Source organism: Megalopta genalis, chromosome 5 (assembly GCF_051020955.1).
Source record: "Megalopta genalis isolate 19385.01 chromosome 5, iyMegGena1_principal, whole genome shotgun sequence".
NCBI lineage: Eukaryota > Metazoa > Arthropoda > Insecta > Hymenoptera > Halictidae > Megalopta > Megalopta genalis.
In genome coordinates, this window is record NC_135017.1 from 21,301,345 (window position 1) to 21,320,523 (window position 19,179).

Sequence of the window (19,179 nt, forward strand, 5' to 3'; positions counted from 1 at the left end):
AAATCTTTGTGAACAAAACGAATACAAATATAATCTTCGAGAAACGGACGAATTAAAGAATAAAAAACCGTAATATAAATCCCCTAACAACAAAATAATAACAATAACCGTAATAATAACCACAATGCAACAAAAAACCTCGAAAACGAACCAAAAGCACAGAAATTGGTCACCGCACGGTAACCGGCTCCGCTATCCCACCGAACCGAGTCGAGTTCGAAGCATTTCTTCGCCGCGATTCAGCTAATGTAGTCTAACGAAGATTTCGGAGTGGATGAAGCTGGTTTCCGGGATCGAATCGCAAGATCGAACCGCAGAATCCGAGCGGCTTCATGTAGCCGGTCGATCGTCGGTCGCTGGACTTTCTCGTGTTCCGAAAGTGGCCGGTATCGAAGGGGGCGGGGGCCGATCTCGTTGTAATTTGTCGGCCGGACGAGGGATCGCTCCATCGTCCACCTGGCTGGTTTGCTAATGAACTAAACTTAACTAAAGGGAACTCGTTCACCGGCGCCTTATCAATAGTCGTAATCCAGCGCCGCCGCGGCCGAGATCTGCCGGCCGAGAGTAGAGAGAGGAGAGTCGGACTCCTCTCATCTTCGTGGAAGATAGGAGAATCGTGTCGACGAATGGCCGTGTCCGGCAAACAAATTGCGAGATACCCCATGGTAGCTTGTTACCGTCTCCGCGCCTCCCCCTTCATCGCCTGCTCGCGCCGTTCCTTTTTCGTAGTCGACGCTCCTTTTCATCCCTTTTTCGGCCGTCGACCATTCTTTCTCGCATCGCCGCTCGTTCCAACGTTCACCCTAACCCTAGCCGCGCTATCCGCCTTTGTCGAACAGATCGACGCGGCTCCTTCACCACCGCTCGGATTCGGGAATTGATGTGGGAATCTGCCGGCCGAGCGTCCGCTCGTTCGCTCGTCTCGTCCCGGAACCAAGGGGGATCCGTCTGGTTTTACATGGTTTTCGGAAGCCGACCCGGTTGTCCCGCGCTACGATCGACAAATTTTACCGAGTTTGACAGCTGTTCGACGCTGATCGAACCCTACAAGGCTTTTGTTTGTTGGAGGAACGTTCTCTTGCACCCTGCGTCGTGGCGTCCCGTGATCCCAAGAAAATCTTTTACCCGTTGCTTTTCGGTGTTTAATTGTTACTTGGCTGCGTGTTCTCGATTAAAATGCGACGATCGAGCAGTACAATCGAATACGAAGAGGTAAACATGTGTAAAGAATAATAAAGGATGCTGTTGCATTATTCTCGGCTGAATTGTTTAACTATTAAACAGAGCAGCGAAGACTTTCGAGGAACTTGAGAAAATTGTCACGTTACTTTAAATTTATTAGAATTTATTAACAGAGCAATTGATGCAAATGATTTAATTACTAGTAATATATAATCAATAAAAATTATATATAATTATTAAATTGATACAAATAATTACAAGTATGAAATTGCTTTAGTATAGTCTTGTTCTCATTAGCTTTAATAAGAGTATTTTGTTTTATGTAATTTTTTAGGAAGATTCGAGCGTGAGACTTCGTACTCGAAGTAAAAATGGTAGCCGTTAAGGGTTACTATTAATCTGTAGAAAAGACTGGCGAATATTTCACAATTAACCCTTTAAGAATAATCGTTTAGAACAAAACTGAACAGCTAAAATTTAAAGTCGTGAAAAGATCGCAGAAATTTCAGAATATTTTATTACTATTTTTATTCTGCGAATTGCAGAATTGCAAGTGATCTAATTAATAATATTGTTAATGTAAAATAAATAATTATGTTAACACCTGGAGAGGGATGACTCCCCAGGTCATTTGAAGTAATTTTTTCCTTAGCGAAAATGCAATCCGCGGCTTCGTTTACGAGTCATTAACGAAAAACGATGACCAATGAAAGGCGAGCTCGGCTGGCGCTAGGCAGCGCGGCAGGCTACTCCCAGTTCCGCTCATTGGCTCGACCGCCTCGCGCCAGCTAATCTCGCCACTCATTGGTTAGCGTTCTTCGCTAATAACTCGTAAACGAAGCCGCGGATCGCATTTTCGCTAAGGAAAAAGTTGCTTGAAATGACCTCACGAATCGTTCCTTTCCAGTTGTTAACACAATTACGGGACACCCCGTAGACATCTCGCCTTATTCCAAACAATCGAATAGATAACGATCCAGTCCATTCGTTATTCCAGCATCGTTCCATTCGAATTCTTCGATCAGGTCACTCAACTAACAAACGCACGAACGCAAAGCGACGCCTCGCAACGAGGACAATTCGGGTCGCCAAACAACGTCCTCGTTCGCGTACAATCGCGCGAACGTTCTTCTCCGCCACTTTCGAAGGCGTCCCAGGCTAAACATAGCTCCACCTACAGTGATCAACGCCATAACGCGGGCCATCCGCGCGTTAGATGCAGCCTTAATAGGTCAATCTCGTCTAAAATGGTTATTGCTCCATTTAAAAGAGCCGACCCGATGCTCGAGATGGACCGGCTTCGGTTTCGCCGACCGCTGCCCGATTCTGCGGCTAAACGATCCAAATCGTCGACACGATTAATCCTCCGGGCGCGTGTAAAAACAAGCCGCAAAGGGGTCCGACCGCTTTCGGCTCGGGGATCGCGCAGCCACCGAGCAAGAACATCGATGACCGATCACGTCGAATGCTGGAAGTCCCCCGGTGGAAGTCGATGCATCGGCCGATTTGTTTGCCGCATAAATTCAAATCAACGTCGCGGATCATCGAGGTATTAAGTATTTTAATGGGGGCCCGGATCACGGGACACGGTGGCCGCGCGTTACAAAGGCTCAGGCCCGGTCGTCGTAACTGTTGCCGGAGAAATTTTAAAACTCGCTGCAAGAGAATTAATGGCATACGAATGAAATGGTTCTTATTGGGAATGATAATAGGCAAGATAAGCGTTATTGACGAAAGAAATTTCATTTGGCTGTCGTTCCCACGATTGCCCAATTTTCGGCGACTGAATGAAATAATGTTACATTAGGGACGATAGAAAGGCTTGGGAAATATTGAAAATCTTGTGGACTATGTTTCGAAAAGTTCGCGAACGGAGATTAGGATTGTTATAAATATTGTCGATAAGTACAGTCGTGGAAATGGTCCGAGGGTGAGACAATGGTTTTTATTTAATGGTTATTTTAAATAATCTTGACGTAACAAGATTTTCATGTGAAATAAAAGCTGTCCTCATTAACCCCTTGATGTATCATTTTCTTCGCAGTAATTGCGATTAGAAATTTTTCGATTGCAATAATTTCTTAGGAGAGAAAGAAATTGATTAATTATTATATATAATTAAAATTAAATTTAGATATAGTGAAAATTACTTGAATGCTTAAATATTGATGACAAGAGATTAGAATTTTATTCCAATTTTAAAGGACAGAATAACATCTATACTCAGTGAATTATTACTAGAAACTCGTCAAAGTGCAGCAAGGGGTTAATTGCAAGATGCAACAGTTACATACACATTCATTTTTCTCATTACTGATTTGAACGAGTTGCCTATTTAAACTGCTATTTGCCCATTTAAACTGCTCATTTTTCTCATAAATGCATGCCCCACAAATGTCTCCCTAATTCGCGCACAGATTGCGCACAAGAATGGACAATTTGTACAGAGGAAACACGATTATAGTTTACTGTTTTTATAGTCAGCAATTGTCGGCGACTATAAAAACGAGACGCGAGGCTCGAATTTTCCCAAAATTCTCCAATTATCGTGCGCTATTTTCGGCGCAAATTAGGGAGAAATCACTGCACAATAATCGCAGCAAAGAACGACTTTTCGTCGTGCACGATACTTATTCCTAACAAAAATCGCTGGATTGAACGGCAGCAATTTTCGCGCAACAACTTTCGAAATTTGTTTGCACAACAATTGCGACGTCTCGTTCAGCGATCTATAAGACAAAAGGGGAAACGGATAAAGACGCGGGCTTAGGTACGCGAAGTGACTCGACTACGGTGGTGGATGCGAAAGGAGGTGGAAGAGGCACCGCGGCGGGGTGCGCGGGGCGAGGCGGCAGGGGTCAGAGAGGGGGGGGATAAAAGGAGGGGACCATAGGGGAACGGGAGGAACAGGCGCTCGCGCTTTGGAATGCTTTGAAAGACCGCGAGCAGCTCTTGGCTAGAGCTCCTCGTTGGCTGCGAGATGTCGAGGACGTGGACCGTTTCGAAGGAAGGCAGCGCGCGGCGCGCAGCTCGCGGCGCGCCTCGAGCGAAAGAGAAAAAGCAAAGGAGGAAGAGCGGCCCGTCGTGGACAGGCTTGCTTCGATTAATTACCACATTGTCGTCCGGCGAACGCTAGATACCTCGCCGCGGTAATCTATGGCAGATTTGCCGCGCGTATCGGCTCCTGATAGCTCGATACGCATCCGTTCTGTCGCTGTACGATTCATCCCCTCCGCGCACGTCGCCGCGCGGTGGGGGAAGAACGACCAAGTTCGTGGCAAAATCGAAGAATTTCTCGCGGAGGAGAGACAGCGAGATGATTTCGTTTTTGAATCAACCCCTCGCTTCGTCAGTCGTTTGAATCAACCCCCATTTTCTTTGCAATTACGATGGTCAGGGTTTGCAATTTCGATCGCAAAAATTTCTTAGAAGATAAAGAAGCTTTATTTTTATTTATTTGTTCGTTATTTTTGGCAATATTGAGGACGATGTTGCAATGTGCAGGATTAAATTAATTATGCAGGGCAATCCATTAATGTGTATATGCATAAATGCAATGCATACGGTTAAAATAAATGGTTGAGAAACTGTTTAACACAGAAAAATAGGTTTGTTCGAATTTTTCTACAATTGTGAAGACAGGGGAAAAATTTAACAGGAAAAAGTGGATTGGTTTGACTTTTTTCTACAATTATGAAGTGTTACACAAATTTTGCTGCGAGATTTAAGTTCGGGGTTAGGAAATTCTACACAGAAAACGATGCATAACAAGCCAGGAAAAAAATCCTATCAAGCGTCATAATGGTTAAACCAAAATTTTGTCGAAAAATATCGAATTCAACATGAATGTTCAATGGCGAAAATTGTTCTTCCGACATTCTCTATAATTTCCCCTTACTCCAAAACATTTCACGTTCAATTCGAAAGAAGAAACTTTAATAAAATCCTTTTAATAAATCCTGGAATACCGGGGAAAATAAAAAATGCATCTAAATCTTCTGACACGCATACATTAGGATAATAAAATAACTTATTAGGATTTAAATTACTTAATTACTATAAATTTTTATTTAAATATGATATTTATATAATAAAATAACTTGTTAGGATTTAAATTATTTAATTACTATAAAATTTTATTTAAATATGATATTTATATAATAAAATAACTTATTAGGATTTAAATTATTTAATTACTATAAATTTTTATTTAAATATGATATTTATATAATAAATGCATACAATCAAACCATAACATTTGCAGCTTCTGGAATAAGATATGCGTTTCTGACTTCGTCAATATGTCGACAGCCGTCCCCAAAGCATTAATCTCTTTAAAAAAAAGGAAAAAGAGAGCGTTCCCAAATTCTTATTAATACCTCGTCACGCACAAAAGATTAATTGGCGATGGAGCAAATAACGCCCAACGAAAACAGTATCCCCAAAAATCTCGGGATTTTCCGTCGCGACAAGTTTCTTTCCCTTTCGCCGATCGAAATCGACGCGCCGTCGGCATCGTCGATTTCCGGAATTCAGGTTCGACAAAAGAAGAACGGAGGCTGGCGGATCGGTGGCTGGCGAAGATCGCGGCAGAAAACGCAGGAAACCGGGAGCAAGTTTCTTGCTGACGGCGATACCCAAGTTCATGATCAATTGCGCGTTCCCCGAATGCCGGCGGTCATCATTCGGCGTCGTTTGCTCCGCGAACGCCCGGTTCTCGGTCTTTGTGGATCACGTCGGTGATCTACTACCCCGTGGAATGCCGGAGCCCCGGTTTATTATAGTAGATAATGATAACATCTCGAAGGCGTAGCCGCGCGTGTATATTCGCGTTGCAGCCGCGAGTGAGAGAGTGAGAGAGAGAGAGAGAGAGAGAGAGAGAGAGAGAGAGAGAGAGAGAGAGAGAGAGAGAGAGAGTGGCTTTCCTTGCGTCCCACACGTCCGCCGCCGGTCGCCATCAGTCAGTGCATACATCACCGTCAGCTTATTTTCGTGCGTAGCTACCCGCTGCTGATGTATGGACGTAATTGGTTAGGCGGGGTACGCGGCCGGCTCTCGATATACACGCCAAAAGGTTGCTTGTCAACGGCGGCCGACCAGAGGAGGTTCCCCGGGGACGACAAACTGATTGCGGGGGATGCGAAATAGGGGCGGGCACCGTCACGACTCGGATGGCCCGGCGACGCTTATTGCCCAGGGCTTTGTTTTTTCGCGGCGAGCCATCGGCTCTCTTTGCTGGTTAAATTAGAATCGGGGGTTAATCAGCCGCCGGATGAACCGAAGCGCCGCGGCCGTCCGTGTCGCTCTTATTGCGAGAACGCGAAACGAGAACGTAAGATGAGGCGTTTTTACTTCACTTTGACGGATTTGTTGAACGCTGATATATCGTAGCATTTTGTTATTTATTGCGGCGAGCCAGGATTGGCTGATTGAAATCGGTAATAGGTAATTTACTGAAAATGACAGCAAAATTATTTATTGCTTTCTCGTTTGTCTGTGAAGTATATAATTTGTGAATGTTTCTCTGCTTGTACAGTTGTAGCGACGTTACAGAGGTAGAAGATTAACCAGGTATAATAAGATTAATTCAACCCTTTACACTCGAAGCCATTTTAATACTGAATTTGACATCTTTTTTCCATTTTGTACAATTCAAGTGCATTTTACGTGCATGAAATCGAATATTGTGAGTCGTGCAACAATTGCGCTTTTAACAGTTTCTAAAATATAAACAAATTCCATGTAAAAATGATTCCGAAACGTTGTATAACAATTTAAAATATGCGAGCGCGATCAGCCAGCAAATTCCGTCATTGGAAGAGACACGAATGAAGCAAATTAAATTGTTCGGTTTCTCGATTTCGCCGTCTTTTCGAAATTCCATATTGCAATTCCACCGTGGACCACGGAATCAGGGGCTTCTATTTCCATCACCATTTGATACCAGCGCCGGCCATCTTGAAAATAAGCGAAATCAAGGCGTATGGATTAATTCCGCTTTCCGGGGCCGGCGTGTATTAGTAACAAGATAAATCGAGAAGACGAGTACGGGAACCAACCGATAATTCATTATACCTAGAATCCTATCTAACGCCTTGGGCCGTGCGCCGCCGGTACATCGATCCTCGAGATTGTCCCGAACACGATCGTAATGATCCAAGAAACCGCGCGCTGGTCCGCGCCGATGTGCATGCTTGTCCGACGCGATGATAAAGGACGCGCGATCGCAGCCGCGCGTATACGCGGACCGGTAGCCATTATTGTTTCACGAACTATCGCAAATAAATCTGCTGGACAGTCGGGTGAACATGAATTATAGTCCGAACTACAGCGAGAGTCGCAGAACCCCGCCGCCGCGATCGTCCGTAGTTAGGATCCCTTATTTCGGGATTGACGAACTTTTCCGTCATTATGATATTCTTCGGGTTCGATCATGGTCGTGCGCTGTTTACGAAATCGTTGTATTCATATTTGCGAGACCGTGTATCATATTGTGTACACCGAACTGTTTCAAGTCTCTTGTGAAGTGTTAAAATGTGTTTGCGATTCTTCGAAAGTCTTCGGAACTGTTAAAAGGTCTTTTAAACTGTTACAAACTCTTTAAAATTCTTCGAAACTCTTCTAAAACTGTTGAAAACTCTTTTGAATTCTTACAAATACTTCGAAACTGTTACAAACTCTTCAAAATTCTTCGAAATTGTTAAGAACTCTTCAAAATTCTTCTAAAACTCTTTCAAACTATTAAAAACTCTTTTAAACTACTGATAAGAAATCGTAAAAATTCTTCAAAACTCTTCTAAACTGTTAAAAACTCTTAAAAATTCTCTATAACATTTTAAAATTCTTCAAAACTCTTCTAAGCTGTTAAAAACTCTTCCAAACTGATAAAAACTCTTTCAAACTGATAAAAACTCTTCAAAAACTGATAAAAATTCTTCAAACTGATAAAAATTCTTCAAACTGATAAGAATTCTTCAAAATTCTTCAAAATCCTTCAAAACTCTTCTAAGTTGTTAAAATCTCCTCCAAAGTATTAAAAACTCTTTCAAACTGATAAAAACTCTTCAAAATTCTTCAAAACTCTTCTAAAATATTGAAAACTCTTCAAAACTCTTCCAAACTCTTTCAAACTCTTCTAAACCGTTAAAATCATTCCCCAAGCCATGTAACAACTTCCCCAAACAGTTGAAAACTCTCGAAACTCTGATAAGATTGTAAAAAAAAACAAACTTAAAATCGTTTCGTTGTCCCTGAAGAATCGAGATTGGGTCAGACGTGTAACGTTCAATGGACGAAAGTTGCATCTCGGAAAGTGGTAGTTAGCGATGCCAGACGCGTAGGAGCTCCTGTCCAGCGCATAAACTAGACAGTTTATACGATGAATTAGTCTTTCAGACTCCCTAATGAACGATCGTAATCGGCCGAGGAGACGTATGCGTGTCCGTCGCGCGACGCGTACACGCGGCTCCTCATTCGACGGCACGATACACGCAATTGCAGTTGCGTATATGCGTCGGTGGTAGCCATTATTGTTGCGCGAGTTTCCCGCTAGCGAGACCGGCCGGCCGGACAGATGGGCGTGCATCAAGTTAAGTATAAGTTTAACCCTGGCAAATCGACTGGGGGACGTGCATGGTCCATTTCTCTCGGCCGGCGCGGTTCTATGCCAGGACCTCTATTCTCTTTTATATTCGGCGGTGCGCGCTAAGCGCAAGAATTGTTGTTGTTGCGACAGCGCGACGGAATTCTTGGCGAGCCGGTATTGCCAGAATATTGTGCCACTATGTAGCGCAGAAATCTCGGCGATCATCCACGCTATTAGTAATCGCCGTTGTCTTTATTAATAGCTCGCCCGTTTGGAAAACGTACGCTCTTTTTACGGATATTCATCGCTCAATCGGATTCGTTAAGATCGTTTCGATTCGTTAGTTTTAAATTCATTCTTAATGAACCGCGCGGATTTTAGGCATTTTTGAGAGTAGCTCGAATGCAAAATTGACGAAAATAGATCAAATACAAAATAGCAAGAACGTGTAAATAATTTGACGGGCTCAGTGTGCTATTTTTAATTTATTAGAATGATTCAGAGAAAAACAAATATTTGCATAGTTTCTGCATCTTGCAATTAAACAAGACAGTCTTGACTTTGTCCAAAGATCAGCAGTGTATTAATAAATAATTGTACTAATAAATAATGCACTCAAAATCAATTACAGTAAATTCACCCCTAATTTTCCTTCAGCTTGTAGACAAAAATGGACAATTTGGAAAGACGAGATACGATGGACGATAGTTTCTGATCGTGAACAATTATAAAAACGAGGTGCAAAGCTCAAATAATCGTATCTGCTCTTCCCAAATTTCTGTTTACAAAACTGAAGAAAAATTGGGGATAATTTATTGCACTGTTACGTTCCTGTCGACTAATTGAAATTATTACGAAGAATGGTGAATGTTTACGTAGCTCCTGCATTTTGCAATTAATACAGGACCTTTTTCTTAGGTCGGAATGCAATTCTGTTCCCTTGACGTCAATATTTAACCCTTTGCACTCGAGTGCACTCGACTATTATCTAAGATAATTTTTACGTTCACAAAGTTTAAATTTTAAGAAATTGTTAAAAGTGTAATTGTTGTACGAGTCGCACGACTCAATTTCGCATGCATAAAATGCACTTCGTCGTATAAAATAAGAATACCATAAGTCAGAAAAGTTACTTTAGGTTCACAGTTAAAATAGCTTCGAGTGCAAAGAGTTAAATATTCGAGTTAACGCAGTGACACGATAAATACATATTTCTTTTTCTTCTAAACAATCATTAAAATCGAAAAGCAATTATTAAACTCGTTTCAACACTATACCCTCCAAGCAACAGTAACCTGCATTGCTTCAGAAAAGCGAGAAGATCAAACTTATTTACATTTCGTAAAGTTTCCATTATAAAACTTGCTCGAACAATATAATTCATTCGACCATTTTCCACGAAAAAAGTCCCTAAAGTTCATCGCGAAGAAAACGACACCTCGCGCTGCGATTTTCGTCGCAACCGCGTCGCTCGCCGAGACGCTTCGACGCAGCACGAACGCATCGTTCCGAATCAATGCTGAACCAGAGAGTTTCACGATTACTTTTCTGTCCCCGGTTCACCGATGCACCGCGCGCGGCGTCCCGCCGATCGCGCGAGTCCGCGGCGCGGCTCGGTAAAAAAATACCGAGTAATTCCGCGAGCAGATATCTCGCCGGCGAGTCTCCGGAAGCGGCGCCGCGGAAACATTTGGCCTCGATGCCGCCGCGCGGGAAATCTCGACTATCGTCGTTAAAATGCCGGCATTTACTCGGCTGTATTTCTCCGGGCCGGCCGTCATCGCGATCAGCAGGCCGCGTGAGTAATGCAACAGGATCGCCTTGCGCGATCCCTGCCGGTTCGCTTCCAAGCTCGCGTTGTACCCACCGCCGTTTACTTTCGATCGCTCGTCAATCTGCTGACCTTCGACTCCCGCCGCGACGAAGAGAACCGCGTCACGACAACCGCCAGGACCTGGACGCTAGGTAAAATCTCGCGTCCGCCGTCGGCCGAGCGAGCGAGCGAGCGAGCAGCCGCGATCGGCGTCCACCGTCGAGTTCCTCGACTCGAAGCCGGCACGGGGGATTATACAGGCGAAATTAATGAACGGTCGAAAGCCGGGCCGCGATCCGTCTCGTTACGCTTTCCCGGTGACGGACGCTGCTAACGGTTCCGTCCCCGGATTGCTAACGCAATCTCTCCGTCGTGGCCGGCTCGGGGAATTGATCGAGGCACGATGATGAAAACGGCGCTCTGCGCGGATCGCAATTGACATCAATTGGGGCCCCGCGCGCCTTCTGCGAAGTCCTTGGCGACCCAGCGTCTACGAACTCGGCGGCCTGTTCCGAGAGGCGAAATTGCTGGCGCGATACAGGAATTTGAAAAATTGCCCGCAAAGATTTCTGCGATTCCGTAGATCGTATTGTGTGTCCCCTCGCGCGCGCGGACCATCGGGATTTCGGGATCGCTGGATCTTCGACGCGACCTGTTGCATACTTTTATGCCTTCGAACGGGCTGTTGCCAGCTTTTTGAGATGTTTGCGCGTTGCTGTGATCGTGATGCGTTTGGTTGATTTTATTCGTGTTTCGGTTAAGTGGAATATTGTTTTTAAATGTGTGATTTAGCGAAGAACTTCAAAGTATGTATGTTGTGTAATATAATATATATGTTATTGAAGTACATAAGTACTTTGAAGTTCTTTATTAAATTATATATTTCAAAAGTAATGTATATGTATACTATTAAAGTATATACATACTTTGAAGTTGTTCATTAAATTATATATATATCAAAAAAGTATTATTTTATATATTTGATGATATTATTTTGATATATATTCCTTGATGTTCCTTGATATATTTTGATATTTCTATTATTCATATGGTAAATGATTCAACAGTCGTTTTACCCCAAGCATACGTCGTCAAGAAAATCAATAATTTAATCAAGAATATCAAAGCATATCTAATAATATATTATTATATATTAATAACACATATTCTTTGATATTATCAGTATGACGAATGATTCAACAGTTTTCAAACATACGTTACAATAAAAATGGTGACAGCAAAAGTTATGTCATATTTATTTAAACGAAAATGTTCAGCGAAATTATACAGTAACTTAAGGAATCTAGATTAACCCTTGCCGTACTGTAACGAGTCTAATGGAGATTTCTAATAAGAACCTGTTAGCTATGAATATTACTCCATTTCTTTTTAGTCTGAGTAAAATTCTGATATCTTGTCATCAAATAACCTTAAACATTTAAATAAACCTAGACACGGAATAAATATAAACTGTCACTTTTTTCTCCTTAAAAATCATTACAGTCAAAAAACAGCTAATCATTATAGCCACGAAATAAATGGAACGGCAAGGAATTAAGAAGAAAAATATCGAAGCCACAGTACAGATAATTTAACGCAAAAACTATTATATGGTCACTAATTGCTATGAAGCAGATGCGACACGAAATAAATAAATTAAATGTACATAAATAATGTACATATTACACCTACGATTGTAACTCTACGATTGCAACCCTACGATCGTAATCCCACAATTTCACGCTAATTGCTGTTGGCCGTGATTAAACAAAAGAATTACGAGAAAAGAAACGATGTTAGCCCGGCGGAATCGCGTTCCAGAGTATTCGGGAGCGTCGTCGATCCCGCTCGCGGGATCCCGTCGGGCCACGGCGTCGGGAGTCGATCGGTTAATCTAAATCGACGCGTCGCGCCGACAGGAATGTCTCGATCGAGCGTCGATGCGCGGGCCGGTGCCATCTTTCGATCCGGCGTGGCCGAATAGTTGGCTTGCTCCGCGGGGCACACGATCGTATCGGGCCGTGGTACGCGGCCCGAAAAAATTCGAGCAGAATGCCATGACCCAGCGTGGCATTTGCATCCCTCGGATCTAATGAATAGCGAGCATTACGTCCTATTTGGTCTCTCGTTGCGAGCAGCCGTGACGATGCCAGTGCGCATAGCATAGCTCTCGCGCTATTTGCAGTCGGACCCGACCCCGGGCCAGGGTGCACAATGGACACCGACGCCTGGTTCGGTATGTGCTCAATGGAGGCCTGCACCCCTCTTCTAAGGACGTCGCTCGTACGATTTACCTACTAAACGTCAACCTAACCCAGACGGCCGCGTTCGGATTCACCGGGTGACGCTCGGATGGATGACATGGCGGAGAACGGACACCGTCGGGGAGGGGTTCGGGGGGCGACAGAGGGACCGTCGCCGGGGGTTCCGTGAAAGGGGACGCGCGAGAGGCCCCGGCCCCGGGGGTGGGCGGAAAATCCCTCGAATTATCCGCGCCGCTGACAGTCGGATATCGAAGCGTTTAATCGACAGGCATTTCGTTGTCGACGGTCCTGCTGTGGGCCTACGATATTTTGACGTTGCCCCGACGCGACGGACACGTCGATACCGTTGCCACGCGGGGCTTGTTGCAATTTCAAGCATCGATTGGTGCGTCCGCCGCCGGCTCTTTATTGAGTGGTTTTGAATGGCATGATTGGGAAGGGGATATGCGCAGGTTGAGGAACCGCAGTCGATACTCTCCGGCCGATCGTTATCGCCGCCGGATTATTATCAGCACGATTTTTGGCGACGGCACGATTAACCCTGGTATGCGCCGGACGGGGGTAGAAATTGTTCGCGGCGTTTTAAGCGTGCGCGTTTGTTCCAATGTTGTTTCGGATGTTCGTTGGACTTTATTTTTTCGTTAAACCGTTGACGTGATTGGCCGACGAGGCTGGCGAGTCGCGAAGATTTTTGTTAATTAGTTATTGAGTATAGTGCGATTTTTCTATGATTCGAGACAATCGAGGAGAAGAGAAATTAGGGAGAAATTATTGTCGATGTTATTCTGTGCTTTGAAATTGGAATAAGTGTCAAGGGGTTAACAAGGTTGTTTATTGCTAGGTTATTATAACAGAATTTATTTAGACTTACCTCAAATTTTATTATAGTCAGTGCAGTAATTTTTCTCCAATTTTCCTTTAATTTGTAAACAAAAATGGACAATTTGCGGCTTATATTTATACTTGTCGATCGTCAACAATTATAAAAACGAGGTACAAGGCCATTTTGATTAGCTTGATAGGTTTAGTGTTAAGGGAAGAATTTTCCCTCGAAGTCTAATAATTATACTTATTAGGCTAATAAGTGTCACATTCGTTTGTGGATAGGTTTTTTGGAAGGGTGGATCGTCTATTTTTCAAAATGCAAGTCGAAAGAAACCTTTATGTAAATCGGAATCATTTAATTGCAAGAAATATGAGACTCTTTCGATGACTCAGCGATTGAACATTACAGCGATATTGTAAAAGTTATTACACGGTGAGATTTTAATCTTGAAGATCATTTAATTTCTGGACACACACACTCACACACACACACACACACACACACACACACACACACACACACACACACACACTTAACTGAATTAGACGAGAAAATACATTCGTGATCCAGTGGATGAAACGTGAAATTCACCAGTTCGAAGGAATCACTGTGTATTTGCTTTATTTTCGATATTTTATAATAATAATAATAAGTTACAACAATAATAAGTTTAACAATAATTCTTTGTAATAACAATCAAAAATACCTTTATATTTACCGAACGACGCGAATTAAATACTTTTATTGAGAAATAAACGAAATAAAAGAACACAGTAACCGGCTCCCTGCCGCCTTAATCTAGTTTTCCCGAGGAAAACGTTCTCGGTGGCTTAAAAATCCCCGATCCCCTAAGGATTGAGGAACTGGAGAAGCGTTTCAGCAGCCATTGCTTTCGAGCACGCGATGCAAACAAGCGGGATAAATAAACCGAAGCTTTCACGATTATTTATTCGCAATTAGCGAACAATGTGAACGCGCGTACGCCGGTTTTAAGAATAAACTTTCCGCGATAAATCCCTCGGCCTGCCCGTGACACGGTTAAGCAAATAAACGACGGTTCGCACGAACTCTGATAATTATAAATATCACCGTGGTGGTTTAATCGTCGCCGCCACGTAACCGAGAGGAGAAGCGTGCGAAAATTACCGAGTGAAAGGACATTGCGAAATTGATCGAGACCCGCGAAACCAACGGTTCACGTTTCACTCAAACCGTGTCTATCTTAATCATCCGCGTGTACATAAACAGTGAAGCATTAATAAAGCTTATCAAAAACATTCACTTCTTACAAGACGTCGCCGGCTATCGAGAAGCCGCGGCGCGTTGCTTCGAAAGTATTTCAAGTACACGACGCCTCCTAGCACACGCATTAAATCAGCCATAAGGAATAAGAGACGGCGTCGCCGTTCGGATTCGCGCGGATTGAAATTGAAGAAGTCCGGATTTTTTTCTTTTTTTATTCTTCGTTTCGCTGGATTCTAGTCCCGCCGCGAATAAAAATATTCCCGGCTGCGCAACGCCTAGGTGTAGCCGCCGCGCACCGTCGACGCGCTCGCACGACAATCTATTGATTAATAAAGAGGCCAGGTATTTCTTTAATTTAACGCTCGATTGCTTTTGCATAAGGAAACTCGCGTCTGAAAAAATATTTGAGGAATACCACGGGAAACCATGATGACGTGCGCAGACGGATACGCGAGGAGGAGCTGCTTCTGCAACAGTCGATGGGCTCGGTTGTTTCTTCGCGGAACGAAGTTTCGAGCGAAATGCCGGCTTTCAGTCGAATGATAATGTTATACAAATATGCTCGGAACCTTTCGAACACAATCTAAACTGCCACCGAACCCCGTACTTTCTAACTAACTTCGTCCGAAGCTGCGCTCCACGGTTTTCACGCTCGACGATTCGGAGAAACGCGTTCGATAAACGTACGTTCGATGGACGTGCGTTGGATGGGGATAGACTTTGGACGCTTGAAGAATTTAAACGAGAATTTTGTTAGATAATCAAGTGAACTAATTAATAATAGTGGTAATGTAAAATTAATAATTATGTTAACACCCGGAAAGGGGTGATTCCTGTGGTCATTTGAAGCAACTTTTTCCTTTGCAGAAATACAATCCGCGAAAAACGCTGGCCAATGAGAGGCGAGATCAGCTGCAGCGAGGCGTGGCCATGTCAATGAGCGCAACCGGGATTTGTCCGCTCGGTGACTCGGCCGTATTGCGTCAGCCAAGCTCGCCTTTCATTGGTCAGCGTTTTTCGTTAATAACTCGTAAACGAAGCCGCGGATTGCATTTTGGCTGAGGAAAAAGTTACTCGAAATTGCCTCAGGAATTATCCTTTCCAGGTTTTAACATTATTCTGGAAACGTAATTATAAAATATAATTATGTTTTATAGAAATTATACAAATCTTGTCGCAAATTCGGTTTTGCACTTCGAATGAACAGGACGAAATGAATATGCGAGACTCCTTGCTATTTTATACAATATTATTATATGTGTTTATTTCGTGCAAAATAAAAATTATCTCATTCAATTATAAGAAACAGAAATGAAATACAAACGTATTTCTTTTTCCCAATAATTTTAATAAATCAAGGGAAGGTATCAGTGTCCAGAAATTTGTCCAACGTGCTCACATATTCGTATTTTTTCCTACTGGAAATTGATAAAAATTACTATTTTTATCACAATAGTAATATTTACAGTAATGTTTATACACATATAAATTGTTTGCACGACGTATATATAAAATTATTCTCAAGACACGTTCTGACCTGTCAATTCTACGATCATCGCGACTCTCTTGTGGTTCACTGAGGTGAGTTCACGAAAAAAAAGCTAAGGAACTCTGTATTGTTTTTGTAGTTGAACGTGCACCAAAGATCGCTAGAGGCGGCAGGTCTCGAGATTTGCGGCGCTAGCGGTAGTGTTCCGCAAGGGCAACCAAGTAGCGCCGGTTCCGTCGGTTCAGCACCCAGTCCAGCGTCGCCCAGACCAACCCCGCAACCACCGCCGCTCCTTACCGGCACCACCACTCGGCCTACCCCTACCAGAACGTTAGACGACGACAGGTCGACGGACGGTGAGTTGAAATTAGAATGTTTAGAGAGGGATTTTGGAATTTAGAATTCTTTTTAGAAAGGGATTTCTCCTCGTTGCCGTCGATCGTAAAACAGATGCTCGAAGAGACGCTTGACATATTTTCGAGCAAATTCGATAATATTTAAAATATTCGGTAATATTTACTCGGATGTTAGCTCTCGGTGGTCACAAGTTGATAATTATACTAGTAGATTAATAATAATTATACTAGTATATATTATACTAGTATAAGTAGATAATTATAATAGTTATACTATTCGCCGTCTAAGTTGATAATTATACTAAGACGGCGAATCTTTTGACATATTTATGTCACGCATCTCGGAATTTTTTAAATGCGAGAGGATATTTAAATTAATTATTAATTTAGATTAATAATTAGATTGTGGATTGTAGATTGCGTGGCAAAATGAAAGGTTAGATTAATCGCAACAAGTGGATATTGCACCGAGATTTATTCTTTTTTCTATTAACTTTAACCAGTTGCAAAGGATATAATGGCATCTTCTAATTCTTTTAATTATTTGACTATTGCGAAACGTGTGTGAAATGGCGAAAAATGTGTCAGATCTCACGATTGAAATATTAATGTTTTCTTTGAGTCTTAAAATCTGGTAAAATGGCCGTTGCTAATCGTTTCGTAGCCGTAGGTGCTGGCACTGCCGCGGAGGACTCAGACGACGGCGAAAGCAGAGCGCAGTATCTGAACGCAAATTGCGTGATCTACACGCACTACCGAGGGGATGCTGCGTCCGAGGTGGAGGACCACTTCCAGAGGGCGCTAGTGCACGACAAACTAAAGGGTGAGTTATTCTGTCGAAGCGAATGTATCATTTTTCATGGTCAAGCGAGCTTCGAGATATTTTCTGAAAGAATGCGGCGGGTTGCTCGACGAATAATTTCGGTGCCAGATGTTATAATCTGTAAAAAGACTCGCGATTCTTTCGAAGACAATTAGCGTTGAAGAATTAGAAATAAAACAATAGGATCGAGGGAAAAAAAATTATAACGTGAGTACGATCTTGCAATTTATAAAACAACAGAAAATTAAAGAAACAGAACAATCATCCGCGAAGAGGAAGAAGCACTTCGAATTTGTGTAAAACGTTGTAATTTATGAAACATGAACGTAAAACAGTTGAAAATGATGCAGTCTGAGCTAAAGGACAAAAAATACTACAATTTCAACCAAATCTATCAGTTTAAGAAAAGATAAACAGATTACAAAAATGAAACAATAGAATCTAAAGAACAGAGAGTGCACTTTTGCACTCGAAACCGAATTAACGGAAAATTAATAAAATAGTTCTTCCGACCCGCGGTTTTTCCATTTTATATCACCTAGTGCATTTTATGCACATGAAATTGAATATTATGACCCGTGCAACAACAGTTATGCTATCAACAGCTCTATAAATACAAAGAAATTTGTTGAATAAAATTATTTTGAGACGCGTCATAGCAATTTTTAATAGCGTCTCGGAGTATTCAGTGCATCGATGCAGAATCGAGTGCTAAGGGTTGAAACGTTAAAACCTTGGCGCTTATAAAACGTCAGAAAATTGAAAAAATGACGTCGAGATCCGACGCAGACAACAAAAAGCGCATACGGTTTCCGTAAAATCCTGCAATTTGTAAGAATTTATCGGCGCGTGCGTTGTCTCCGCGCCGCGATTCAAAAATGTTTGCCGAGGGCAACGTAACACAGGTGAATGCGGTGCTGGATGACGGGTGGAAAATGAACGCGCGTAGATTAATGGAAACGGTAGCAATTTCCATCAATGTCTCGGTCCATTCCAATTACGATCCCCGTTGCCGCGACGTCATCGAAGCGCACGAGGCGACGCGACGCGTCGAAGATTGGACAGCGCGAGCCGGTGCCGGGGCTAATGCATCAAAGGACGGTGATTTAAACGCATCCACCGTGGACGCAACGCGGAGCAAGCGGAGACCGATAATAAAGTGCACCATTAGCCCGCGACAACGCTAACAAGCCACGTAACAATTGTACCGTCGTCGTACTCGGAGACCTAAAACCCTCGCTGTCGGCCTGTAGAAGGAGACGAAGAAGAAGGAGTGGAAGTCCCGCGGCAGACGGGGCGTGCGAGGGCGAGAATACAAAAAGGCTGACAAGAATCGGCCAAGAGAAAGATCGGCGAGAACGACAGAACGGCCCGAGATTAAAAGGCTTAAGCTTAAAAATTGTTCGAAATATATTAGCGAATTATTAGCGCTGCGAGTCGAGGAAAAACTCGGCTCGAAGATCGGGAAGGCGGAGAAAAGTGTGTTTTTTATGGCGATTGCGGAACTATAGTGAATTCTCCCAAATTTTTACTTCAGCTTGGAAACAGAAATGGATAATTTGAGAAGGGAAGATACGGCTCATTTTTTCAGTTAAC

At 42.9% G+C, this 19,179-nt stretch overlaps 1 protein-coding gene across 3 annotated transcripts in view; it reads left to right on the top strand.

The window, feature by feature from the left end:
• The window catches only part of vg (transcription factor vestigial), a 162,177-nt gene that overhangs the window by 105,531 nt on the left and 37,467 nt on the right, over window positions 1-19,179 (top strand). For 2 of the 3 annotated variants that reach the window (XM_033469255.2, XM_076521710.1), the window contains exons 2-3: window positions 16,544-16,760; window positions 17,425-17,583. In XM_033469255.2, the coding sequence (XP_033325146.1) occupies window positions 16,544-16,760; window positions 17,425-17,583 (376 nt within the window). The remainder of the gene's footprint in view (window positions 1-16,543; window positions 16,761-17,424; window positions 17,584-19,179) is intronic. The other variant, XM_076521709.1, reaches the window with a different exon arrangement.